The 12,301-nt window shown below is 48.3% G+C and overlaps 1 protein-coding gene across 9 annotated transcripts in view; it reads right to left on the minus strand.

Annotated features, from left to right (window-relative positions):
* The window catches only part of LOC118700376 (ankyrin-1-like), a 70,451-nt gene extending 61,964 nt beyond the window's left edge, over positions 1–8,487 (minus strand). For 5 of the 9 annotated variants that reach the window (XM_054517492.1, XM_036404818.2, XM_054517491.1 and 2 more), the window contains exon 1: positions 7,558–8,485. In XM_054517492.1, the coding sequence (XP_054373467.1) occupies positions 7,558–7,683 (126 nt within the window). In that variant the 5' untranslated portion in view covers positions 7,684–8,485. Of the gene's footprint in view, positions 1–7,557 lie in introns of all 9 variants that reach the window. The other 4 variants (XM_036404817.2, XM_036404813.2, XM_054517490.1 and 1 more) reach the window with 2 other exon arrangements.
* Between the last annotated feature and the right edge of the window lie 3,814 nt (positions 8,488–12,301).

The raw sequence follows: 12,301 nt of genomic DNA on the forward strand, positions 1-12,301 counted from the left end.
GGCACAATGCTCCTCATTCCAAGCATGGCATCATGAATGGACTCAACTCACTGAATTTCCTGCAGAGTATCTGGACACCTCAGTTTGCTGGAGAAATGGCACTGTAAGAAGGTCATCCTACCATCATACCACTGGTGATGCCACACCTTTCCAGACCATGGCAGAAAGGTGACATTTCTGAACAACCCTGACACACTCAGACAATGAAAACAAATTAGCATCATTCCAACTAAACTCCTAACCACTGTAAGAAGGCGACAGTATTTAATATTCCTTTGCAGAGACTATCACACTGGTTAAAAATCAAAGACAGTTTATATTCTGCAAAGGGTTTCAGTGTGCTGCTCTCTGCATTTCCCATTTAAAAGTTCCAACTTAGGCACACGAATGCACCCTACAAAGCCTGCAAAGTCACCACAGGGGAGCGACAGACCATTGTGGCATTCACATTCTCTGGAAAATCCCTTCACCCAGGATTGTTCTCCTGGAAGATGAGAAGCCTCGGAGAAAAGGAAAACAATCCTTATCTCATTTGCTTCTCCTGTGTTTCGTTCCTTTGGAATGTGTTTGGAGATTGTTTGTGATTGTTTCATTGGTTTCATGTGAATTGTTTTCACTCTTTGGCCAATCAGGGCCAAGCTGTGTCAAGACTCTGGAAAGAGTCACGAGTTTTCATTGTTATCTTTTTAGCATTGTGTAAGTATCCTTTCTGAATTCTTTAGTTTAGTATTCTCTAATATAATATAGTATTATAAAGTAATAATTAGCCTTCTGAGAACATGGAGCCAGATGCATCATTCCTGCCTTTGTCAGGCATTCCCTGCAAATACAACAGACCACAGCCTTCACTTCTGCTTGCTCCCTTGCTGGAGAACCTTTTCTTTTACACAGGAATCCTCCTGGTGGCCTGGCCACACACACACACACACACACACACACACACACGCGCACACACACTCTCTCCCTCCTTCCTCATCTCTGCACAAATATAGAAACCTCATCTGTTTCCTAAATGCTCTCCTGCTGCCGTGTTCTCTCCTTCCTCCTCCCAAGACACTTCAGTGAATACCTGCTGCTTTGTCTCTGCTGTAGATTTTTCACTGGGGATGCAACATTTTGAAGCCACAGATTTATCACTGTCCCCTACACTTGCAGCCCCTACACAGAGATGTAAGGCTCTGGCCTAAAGTTTCACCCAGTCAGCAAAATCTGGTCTGCAAATAGGAAGGGAGCTTGAATTTTTTTTTTGCTGCTGCTTGCAGAGTTGAGGCTCAAAACATGACATAATCATCTGTGAAAGAAAATGTGAATTTTCAGATGGTTCTGTCATACTGAGAAGTGCCCTTAGGGAGAGAAGGTGTCAGGAACTTCCCTCCACCTAGGAAGCTGCCCTCTACTCATGGAAAGTTTTGACAGGGCTGGTCTATTCAATCCAGAACTAAGGCTTTCAGAACCTACCCTCGTGGTGTTTTGAGAGCTGGAGGTGAGGACTGCAAGAAAGATGTAAATAGGCCAGGGAACCCAGAAATCTCCACCATCCTTGATCCATCCTACCATCACACCACTGGTGATGCCACACCTTTCCAGACCACGACAGAGAGTTTGCATTTCTGAACAACCCTGACACACTTAGACAATTAAAACAAACTAGCACAATTCAGAATAAACTTCCAGTTCTAGCACTCTGTAAATCTGCTTTCCTTTGAGCTCAGACCTACCTCAGCTTCACCACACTGCAGGTGGCTTCCTGTGCTGGACAGACCAAGCCCAGCAGGCTGTCACATGCAGGATTTTTGTGAAGGCACTGCCTTTTGTGCTCACCCTCCTGCAAGCATTTGCTCCAGGCAGGGCTCATCCCTGCATTCAGCCAGTGCCCTCCTGGGGCAGATGTCCTGGCCAGGGGACAGGGCACAGCTTGAAAGAACTTGCTCCTGAGCCAGATTTCTGAATGCTACAGGGCTTCAGAGGCTGCTCACCTCATTTCAGCACAGAGGGCTCACCAAGCACATACAGATGCTGTTAGAACCTGAATAATTTAAGAGCCTGCAGAGCAGCAGTGCAGAACAGCACCAACATCCCCCCAGTGCTTTCTCCCACCAGCAAACCCCTGCAGCAGTGGGTTCTGCTCCTGCCCCACATCCCTCACATCCAGATGCCCGTATTCTGCTCCTGTTTATCCCCCCGTCCTGGGGAAAGGAGACAAAGCAGCTCTTGAGCTCTAGCAAGGTCCTTTCTCCTGCTGCTGAGCTCCAGCTGGCAGGTAAGATCCAGCACACCTCCAGCAGCTAGTGAAGACCCTGGGGGCTGACAGCCAGCCAAGCCACATCTCTGGCAGCACCTACAGCCACTGAAAGCAGGAATCTCAGCAATCCAGTGATGGTTCAGTGACCATCCATGGGAGCAGGACACAGCGGAGCTCAGAAGTCCAGTTATCCCTGGGATGTTCTGAGCCATCTGCAGCTGGGTCTGCTGAAATCCTCTGCCCTCCTTCTGTCTCCATCACTCTTTTCTCTGCATCCTCTCCAAACCCAGAGCAAGCTGAAGGCTGCTGCACAGAAACAGCCATTTGAAAGGATGCAGACAGAACAAACCCAGTGGCTGCTCCTTGGCAGCGCTCCAGCAGCGATTTCTCACCCCAGTTTCTCATGTGCTTATTGCATAATTCTGGCAGAGGTGTCTTGATTTTCTGTCTCAGAATCCTAAGCTCAGACCACCCTGATACACCCTATCAGTGCACAGTCATTGAGTGACTGTGACCTCTTTTGCTTGTCACACAAAAAGCACAAGCGCAGTCACCCTGCACGCCTGTGTGACTGTCCTTCCAAGGAATCATCTGTAATTGCTGCTCTGTCTGATTGAGTTTGTGGCTGCTGCTCCAAACCCTGCCTGACTTGTTCTAGTTACCACATTTCCCCAGCTTCCAAAGGAGGGAAAAATTAATCCACGTAAAACATTCTCCTCAGCATCCTCCACGTCGCCCCAGTTAGCTCAGCGCTGCCTCTGCCTCACACACCTCAGCTCAGAGATTCTTCTGACAGTTGTTATCAGCCTTTTAATCGCCCAAACTTATCCCTTATCCATGCTTGAGTATGGGAAGGGGGTCACTCGATCCTCTGTCTGTCCTTAGCTCTTCCCCACCATTTCACTCCAGCTGGAGGAAGAGCGAGCTCTCTGCCAAATGGAAACACCTTGCTCTCACTTCCCCACAAAATCCAAACCCACTCTCACAAAAGCCTTGTCTCCCTTCTCCAAAGCACCCTCCCAAGCCCTCCTGGCAGGATGTGTTTCAGTGTGAGCACTAAAACATTTCCCTGCTGCATATACAGCACTGAGGATGGGTGTCAGACTGTAATGTGGAGATCCAGGAGCCCTCAGGCTGATCTGCGTGCTGTTCTCAGGAAACTACCAACTAGAAAAAAGCCAAGGAGTTTTATGCAGGGAGTTTCTTGTTAGGAATCACTTACTACTCAAGAATGCATTGTGGGAGATGCTCTACAAATCCATAACAAGAGACTGTCTCACTCTTGAACACTTGCAAGACAAAGAAAGTAGAGAGAAGCAGAAAGAGAATAGAGTTTTGTTCCTTATTGTACCTTCCCTGCCCCCCTTACAGAAAAAAAAAGAAAAGAAAAAAAGAAAAGAAAAGAAAAAAAAAAGGGAAAAGAAGAAGAAGAAGAAGAAGAAGAAGAAGAAGAAAAGTGGTAAATTCAGGCAGACTTGTTCCCAAGCAAAGTTTGCTCTGAACGTACTGAGGGGATGTATCACACCTTTCATACTAATAATTTAAACCCTGATAGGAATCATCACAAGAACTTCCCTTCAAGCTTTTGGCTGTGTTGTTATTTAATGCTGCAGCCCCAGTTATGCTGCACACAGCCCGAGTGTGCTCTGACACGTGCACCTGATGAGTTCTTTGGACAATACTGGCACTGCTGCTGGTGCTGAAGTCCTCCTGTTATTTGCACTCTTGTCAAAGACATTTTAGAGGTTCCAGCCTCCTGTGTGTCCACTGAGAAGTGCAGCTGGAGTCTGCACCTTTGTAGAGAGGCAGATGAAGGTGCCTGCCCCTGGTTATGCTTGATGAAATATTTGGTTGAATTTAGTACCAGGATAAGTGCACTTCAATAGGAAGACAGATGATTTTCATAGATTCAGATTTTCATAACTTTTATTTATTAGTCTCAGTCAAAGTGTGTCAGATTACAATGCCATCAGTTCATCAATTTTGGACCACCTGGAACAGCTGCAAGTTGCTTGAAAATGTATGTGTGAGACAAAGGGCTCTGGGCCCCAGTGTGGGCCCTTTCTAACAACCCATTTGGTGAGCTCTGCCAATGCTTCCAGAATTCCTGGCAGGGGATTTGGTCCATTTTCTGTCTTAACTACAATAGTCACATGCAACTCAAAGAGATCTCAATAACTGTTCACACAACAAGCTACGGAGCTGCCTCACAAACAGTGTCAGGACACCACTTTTCCCATTTCCACTTTCCTAACGGATTTTGCTGCTGCCCACCGACCCTGGCAAAGCCAGGGCTGTCTTTGAAGTGATCTTCATGACTTCCCAGGGAGGCCTTCCTGCTGAGGTGGCCTTACCACATCTGCAGGGAAAGGAAGGGAGCGTTCTTGTCTGTGACTGCCTCTCAAAACCACAAAAAGGAGACATTTAGCTGCATCCAAAGCCCAGATATTGCTCCTGTCAATCCCTGCTTCCCTGTCAGTGCATGGCCACACCAGAAACTCCACGTGCAGCCCTGCAGCAATGACAGAAGGGTTCTGGTGCCCCCTAAACTGCCCCTTTAAAGAAAACACGGGGAGATTTGAAGCCAGGATCCTGCAGCAGGCACAGCAAGAAGCCAGCCCGGATGATGCCTGGCACATTCTCTGATAGCAGCGATCTTGTGTTAACTCACACTCTCTTTTGCTCACATCTGCTCTCTCTATCAGAAGTCACAAAGACGTCATGCCATGGCCCTGGTGAGTCCTCACAGCTGCATTAAATGTGGGAACACACAGAACTATTGAAAACTTGGTCTCTGGGGTCGTCCTAAGATTGAGACAACCTCCAGGCACTCTGCAGAGCAGGAACACTTCAGGACAGGCCTGGCTGTCCCATGGGCAGCTCTGCCCTGTTCCTGGGCAGGTCAGGGAGCCTGGGTGAGGGACAAGGAGCCCTTCCTTAAATCCCTGATGCAGGCAAATGAAAACTCAACTGCCATCATCCTCAGTTGCAAAGGTTGGATGCAGGGAACGTTGGAGAAGTGACAAGGTTACACAGCTGGACTGTGCTTGTGCCAGGAGACAAACAAGAGGGAGAGAACGCAGAAATGGACAGAACAAGGTCAATCAGGTTATCATTACAGGCACTTAACACAAAACCCAAGAAATTGCTGCGGAAACTGGAAAGCAACAAATACAATCACGGTCCAAGGAGAAGGGAGGAGAAGGGTTTTGGGCAACACAGCATTAAATAACAGAACTCACTGCCCCCAGGTATCACAGAACACAAGGTTCTTGCAGGATGCAACCATGCACTTCATGGGACACATACAGCCACACAAAAATTCCAGGGAATGCTAGTGGATACTAAACTGAAGATATAACATGGGATGGGATGAGAGGATATTTCTTCCTGAGGCCATCATCTCCTTCCCTCTGGCCATCTCCTCTGCTTTGTGTCACCCTAAGGCTGCCCTGGATCATAAGTCATGCCTCTACTAACTTTCATCTCTTGGTGGGCTCAACCAGCTATCAGTGACACCCTGCCCTGTGCAAACACCAGAGCCTGAGTCTGTGTACACTGCAAGATAGAGCTGGCAGGCACTGGCAGGGGAACAGGAGGAAGAGGAGGAACAGAGGAAGGAGTCAGTGGCATCTCAGTGGTTCCAGTACATCCCAACAGACACTGCAAGGGCCTTGGGCATGGGCATGGCACGAGTCCCACGCAGCTCACAGGGCACTGAGAGGCACTGACCTAACCCAAACCAAAGCCCCAGGACTGCAGCAGAGCAGGGTGAGAGATCCCAGAACATCCTGGCAGGCCTCTGCTTGGCCCCAAGGAGAGTGCACAGGAAAAACACTGGCACTGGAGACACGGAGGCTTTGGGGCAGGGCTAACAGGAGACACCAGAAAAATGTCCTGATGAGGTGGCTCCTCACATGGGATCCCCTTTAAAGCCCTCAGGCAAGCTGCTCCATCAGCTTCCAGTGCGAGAGGCCCTGCAGGGAGCAGCCGTGGACCTGCAAGCACTGAGCAATTATCACCACTGGAGGAGGAGGAGGAGGAGGAGGAGGCTCTGGCACGACAGTGGGGCAGCTGAATGAGCCCCACATTCAACCCCCCAGCTGCTGCCTGCAGACCTCACATCTGTCCTGATGTGCCCACTCATCTCCCCCCGAGGACTCCCTCTCTGTGGTCACAGACCTCTCCAGGCTGCGCTGGCCCAGCTTTAAGAAGAGCAGGGCTCTCCTCAGTGCTCTCAGGGCCCAGCTAGCAAGATCTCCAACAGTAGAGCTCAGCTGTGAGGCTCCTGCCCACAGGGGCACGTGGAAATCTCCAGCACTTAAAGGCAGAGGAGAAGCCCACCTAAGAATTCCTGTATCACAACCTCCTGTCAGAGATATCCTCGATTATCCTTGGTTTCACCTCTCCCCTCGCTGCCTTTCTGCACTGGTGCATAGCACATAAACCCTCAGACCATGCTGAGACAAGAACAGTCAGGTTCAAGAGGTCTTCAAGGGGCAGCAAAGCTATCTTAGCAACATGCCCACTCGTGCAGGAAGCTGGCAGCAAGGAAAAAAAAACTGCCAGTGACTTTTCAGAGAGGATCTAGAGCTCAAAACAGCTGGCAGACCCCAGGCAGCAGCATGCTGGTACCAGCAGAAGGGACAGACTCCTCTTTGCTGTCCCTGATTTCCCTCACCTGCTGCCAGCAGGGGAGGATGACCCCTGTCCCATGCACAGGTGCAGCCTCCCCCAGGAGCAGCAGAACCCACAGAGCTCTGCACTGAAATGCCTTCTCTGTCAGGAGTCTGCTCCTGCTGTGCCCTGGTTTCAATATTCTGGTGCAGACTAAGCAAGGGATGGAGTGGACAACAAAATGAGTCCTTCACTAGACAAAGGGGTGGGGGTCTCTTGTTCCTAAGCCCTGAACACAAAAAGCAATTGTGGGAAGCTGAAGGGAAACCAGAAAACAGCATTTTTATCTCAGAGATCAAATCTGCTACTGGGCTGAGTGAGTCTATTAAGCTGCCTTGATAAAGCCCTCAGTTCCCTTACCCCTCATTAGGCTTTTTTAGATCTGTGCTCCCTCCCTCTCTCCCCCCAGCTCCCCGCAAGCCGTCAGGGTAAACAGCAGATTTCTGCTCCCAAAAGTTGTCCTGTGTTTCATGTGTTGTGCTGTTCCAGCTCAGGCTGTTTCATGTGCTGCGTGCACACAGGGACCAGGCTGCCCCTCTGCCGCTCTGCGCCCACCCCGCAGTGCCCCCAGACACGGACACACTCACTGCCTCAGCACAGGCACAGCCTGCAGGGCTGCTCACCCCAGCACCACTGACCTTTTTCTTCCGGTCCCGAGAGCGGTTCCTGCGCTTGCGGTTGGATTCTTCCTTCTCCTTCTGCTCCTGCAGAGCCTGAGCCTCGATGTCTTTGATTTTCTTCAGCTGTTTAGCTGCTTGAGCCATGGCTGGTCAGACTGCAGTCCCCTCCAGAGCTCACACCTGCACTTTCCTTGCAGCACCCTCCGATTCCTGGCCGAGGGAGCGCGTTCCCCTCCCTCAAATGCTGTCGACCCAGATGAGTGTGAAAGCAGGGATGACAGGAAAATTGAAAGCAGTCAGTAAGCCCCAAAGGACAGCCAATGTCTCCAGGTAGTTGCTAGATGCAAGCTGGGACCACTTTATAAGCCATGGGTAACCCCAAATCCAGGTGTTCCAGAGGTTCTCTGCACCATTGCAGCAGCCCCTGACTGTGCTGGCACATCCCGCAGGAAGGAGCCTTCTTGTGGGACAGGACGCCGGGCTGGTGCTGTGCTCTCTCCCTCACTGCTTCTCCTGCAGTAGGAAAAAAAGATGCAGGCAGTCAGCCACAGGAAGGAAAATAACTCCCAGCAATTAATGCATGATGACAATAGAGAAGCAGTGAAAAAGGAGGCCGATGCATTTCATCCGACTCCTGAGTTCTCTGTAGCAATGCCTAAAGAGCAGCAACCTGCATCTATTCAGTCAGGGGCTTTTCCACTGCAGTGCCTGCTGAGGCAGGCACATACTCCAGTCTCTCCAATTCTCTTCCTCCCAGTCAGTCTCTGTGCAGCAGCAGCCGCATCACTCACTCACTCTCCCGGTTACGATTCCATCTTCCTGCAAAGGGAGCAGTGGGGAATGGCTGCATTGCTCAGCAGGCAGGCAGGCAGCATCCCTGCTCAGAAAACAGCAGATACTGCAAAGGATGTGCCAAGTACTGGAGCAAAGTGCAGCTCAGCAGCATCCTTCCTTCCCTCCTCGCATCTCCCCGCTGACTGAGCAGCAAGAGGAGGGGAGGGATCTCAGCCGTGAGCAGGAGGCAGAAATGAAGGGTTCAGTCTGCTCTGTACACAGCAGCAGCAGCAAAGTAAACCCAGGCTGCCAGCTCCTGCCTGCCCAGGCATCACCAGAGCTCAAATCCTCTCTGAGGGCACCTAGAGACTCCCAGAGTCAGCCATGCCTTCTCTACACAGAGCCCTGCATTCCTCCTGCTGCTCTTTTCCAAAAGCACAAACAATTCCATGCTGGAGGCCTGGAGGAGTGACTTTGGCTCCTGCACAAGGCACCAGTGTGTGAGGGGAGCAGGATAAAACCAGGATGGGGTTTTTGGGGTGGGGGAACACAGCATCACCTGCAGCAAAGTGTGCTCCGGAGCAGCCCTGCCTTTATCAGCCCAGTTCCTGTCCCTTGGATAAAACATTGCCAAGGTGCAAGCACCATCACCTGCAGCCAAGTGTGCTTATCTGTTCAGGCATTCCTGAGCATCCCTGCTTTTACCAGCCCAGTTCCTTGGAAAAAACATTGCCAAGGTGCAAACCCACGGGCAAAGCACCCACGGGAAAACGGGTGGGACTCTGCAAATGCTGCACTTTTCTGCAATCAGCTCCCCAAATTCTGGGCAGTCGTGGTCCCTTTGTGATAAAAGATGGCAAAGCAGGGATTAATGCCAATTCCTCAGCAGCTACCCAACAGTCATAGGTTATTTAGACTGGAGAGAAGCTGAGATGCAAACTGAGTTGTGCACACACTGTAGGTCACTTTTTTTTTGCTAGAGTTTTCTTGCATTTTTTCCCCTTTTGTTTCTTTTCCCTTTGAAGTTCCCCCAGTTCTGTTGCTTCACCCATTGACCAAGGAGTGTGCTAAAATCAGGGAAAAAACCTGGCACATTATACAGTTTTTAAAGAATATGATGACTGATAATACAGAGAAGGCCCTAATGAAATACAAAGGACAGGAAATGATAAAATTTTACAATGTGTTTCCTGGTACAGCTTTAGCTCTGTGTATTTTACCCACATCAATAAATAATACACTCAAGTCTAGATACAGCTGCACATCTTTTTATAGCAATGTTCTCTCAATGCCCACGGGGAAAAAAAAATCACAAAATTAAATAGAAGCTGCAGAATTTAAATGCTCCACAGACAGAAGGGAGCTGGGAGCTCCCTTCAGTAGGACTATCACCCTAATAATAATAAAATAAAAAAATATCACCCTAATTGAGCCTCCTCCACACAAGTCCTTTGCTGGGGACTGAGGCTGAGGAAACATTACCATAACTGATGGCAGTTGTCAAAATTAACCATAATAATTAACCATAATTAATTGTCAAAATTAGCCATAACACACAGGGAGTGTCTCACTTCGAGATGTTGGACTTTGCATCCTAAATCAGCTCCCTGCTAGTTTGATTTTCTTTCTGTGGAATTCCCTAATCTTTCAAAGTGGGGATCTGGGGAATGACACCAAGTCCTGCTGTGTGCAGTAAACTCATTTCTCTCAGCCATTGTGGGCATCACCTGCTCAGAGCCACCCTGAGCTCCCTGCAAGAACCAACTTTTGCCTGAGGCTTTGCTCCAGTCCTTCCTTTTGGTGTTTGTGAGGGTCCCCAGGACGAGGGAAGAGATGAGAATCTGACTCCATGTTTCTCAGAAGGCTGGTATATTATATTATATTATATTATATTATATTATATTATATTATATTATATTATATTATATTATATTATATTATATTATATTATATTATATTATATTATATTATATTATATTATATTGCATTGTATTATATTATATTATTTTATAGTATATTGCATTGTATTATATTATATTACATTATATTATATTATATTATATTGCATTATATTACATTATATTATATTATATTATATTATATTACATTACATTACATTATATTATATTACATTATATTAATTATATCATATCATATCATATTTGCTGTACTAAATCTATACCAAAGAAATAAAAGATTCCATCAGAAGAAGAGAATGATAATAAAAACCCATGACTGACTCCTCAGAGTCCGACACAGCTGGACTGGGGTTGGTCACTGAGGAAACACAATTCACATGGAACCAACCAAAGATGAACCTGTTGGTAAACAACCTCCAGACCACATTCCAAAGCAATCTGATAATCATTGTTTGCATTTCTTTTCTGAGGCTTCTCAGGACAAAAATCCTGGTGAAGGGATTTTTCCTAAACCATCGTGGTGACGTTGCCTTCCAGGTTCCAAGGCAGGGCCAGACCTCAGAATCCAGGGCCTGGCAGCCGGGGGTGGCTGTGCTGCACTCCAGGCCTTGGCACAGGAATTCCTTTTTCTTCCCGTGTCAAGAAATCGCGCTGCAGGCAGGGGAGCATCCTCCCTCCGCCGGCTGCGGCAGGACACAGCCTCCTCCTCCACACAGATCCCACCTCTTAACTCCCTGGGAGCCAGAGCAGAGACAGCACAGAGCAGGGGCAGCAAAAAACCAGGGACTGATGGAGGAGATGCTGAGGCTGGCCAGGCTTTGTATCCTCACAGCTTTGGAGAACACTGTGGGCATGAACTTGAGATGTCTCAGATGCTAAAAATCAAAATTTCTGAGTTTCTACACACAGATCCCACCTCTTAACTCCCTGGGAGCCAGAGCAGAGACAGCACAGAGCAGAGCAGCAAATAACCAGGGACTGATGGAGGAGATGCTGAGGCTGGCCGGGCTTTGTATCCTCACAGATCCAGACAACACTGTGGGCATGAGGCTGACATGTCTCAGATGCTAAAAATCAAAATTTCTGAGTTTCTACACACAGATCCCACCTCTTAACTCCCTGGGAGCCAGAGCAGAGACAGCACAGAGCAGAGCAGCAAATAACCAGGGACTGGTGAAGAAGATGCTGAGGCTGGCCAGGCTTTGTATCCTCACAGATCCAGAGAACACTAGGGGCATGAACTTGAGATGTCTCAGATGCCAAAAAGCAAAATTCCTGGGTTTCTACACACAGATCCCACCTCTTAACTCCCTGGGAGCCAGAGCAGAGACAGCACAGAGCAGGGGCAGCAAATAACCAGGGACTGATGGAGGAGATGCTGAGGCTGGCCAGGCTTTGCAGCTTTGGAGAATGCTGTGGGCATGCAGTTGAGATGTCTCAGATGCTAAAAAGCAAAATTCCTAAGTTTGCTCTGGGAACAAGGGGCAGAGCCCACCAGCTCTGGGCACTTCAACCAGTTTTGTTGAGCCTAGGAGTCTCCTGGAAAGCTTTTTATTTTGTCACTGCTGCTTTTAACCCGCTAACCTATTTGCTGCCTTATGCATCAGGCACTGTGTTCTTTCCTTTTCTGAGCAGTGAGAAGCATGTGAAGGGGAATGTGTGAGACCTCAGTTATCTATTTCTCTTTTCCTGTTCCAGGCAGCCTTTTGCAGTGTTACCAGATGCTCCAAACAAAAGGCTGGAATAAAAAGCAGCTGCATTGAAGAATAGGGACACTTAATGGACTCAGAGGGTAGAGTTTGAAAAGCCATCTAAGAAGGAAGTTACTCACAAAACCAGCCTGGAATATACTGTTCCAAGTAAACAGCACAGCTCAGAGGGATTATTGATCTAATGCACTTCAGGTACAGCCTGAAAGACACCAAAAGCATCATCTGCCATCCCCAGAAAAGGAAGGTGCACTTGAGTTGATGAAGAGCTTTTACCAGTGCAGCTGATACTTGCACTTTTCTAGGGCTAGAAATGTTTCCCTGTTAAAACTCATTTTCCTTATCACTTTGCCTGGAGCA

This window comes from Molothrus ater, chromosome 28 (assembly GCF_012460135.2).
Source record: "Molothrus ater isolate BHLD 08-10-18 breed brown headed cowbird chromosome 28, BPBGC_Mater_1.1, whole genome shotgun sequence".
Classification (NCBI taxonomy): domain Eukaryota; kingdom Metazoa; phylum Chordata; class Aves; order Passeriformes; family Icteridae; genus Molothrus; species Molothrus ater.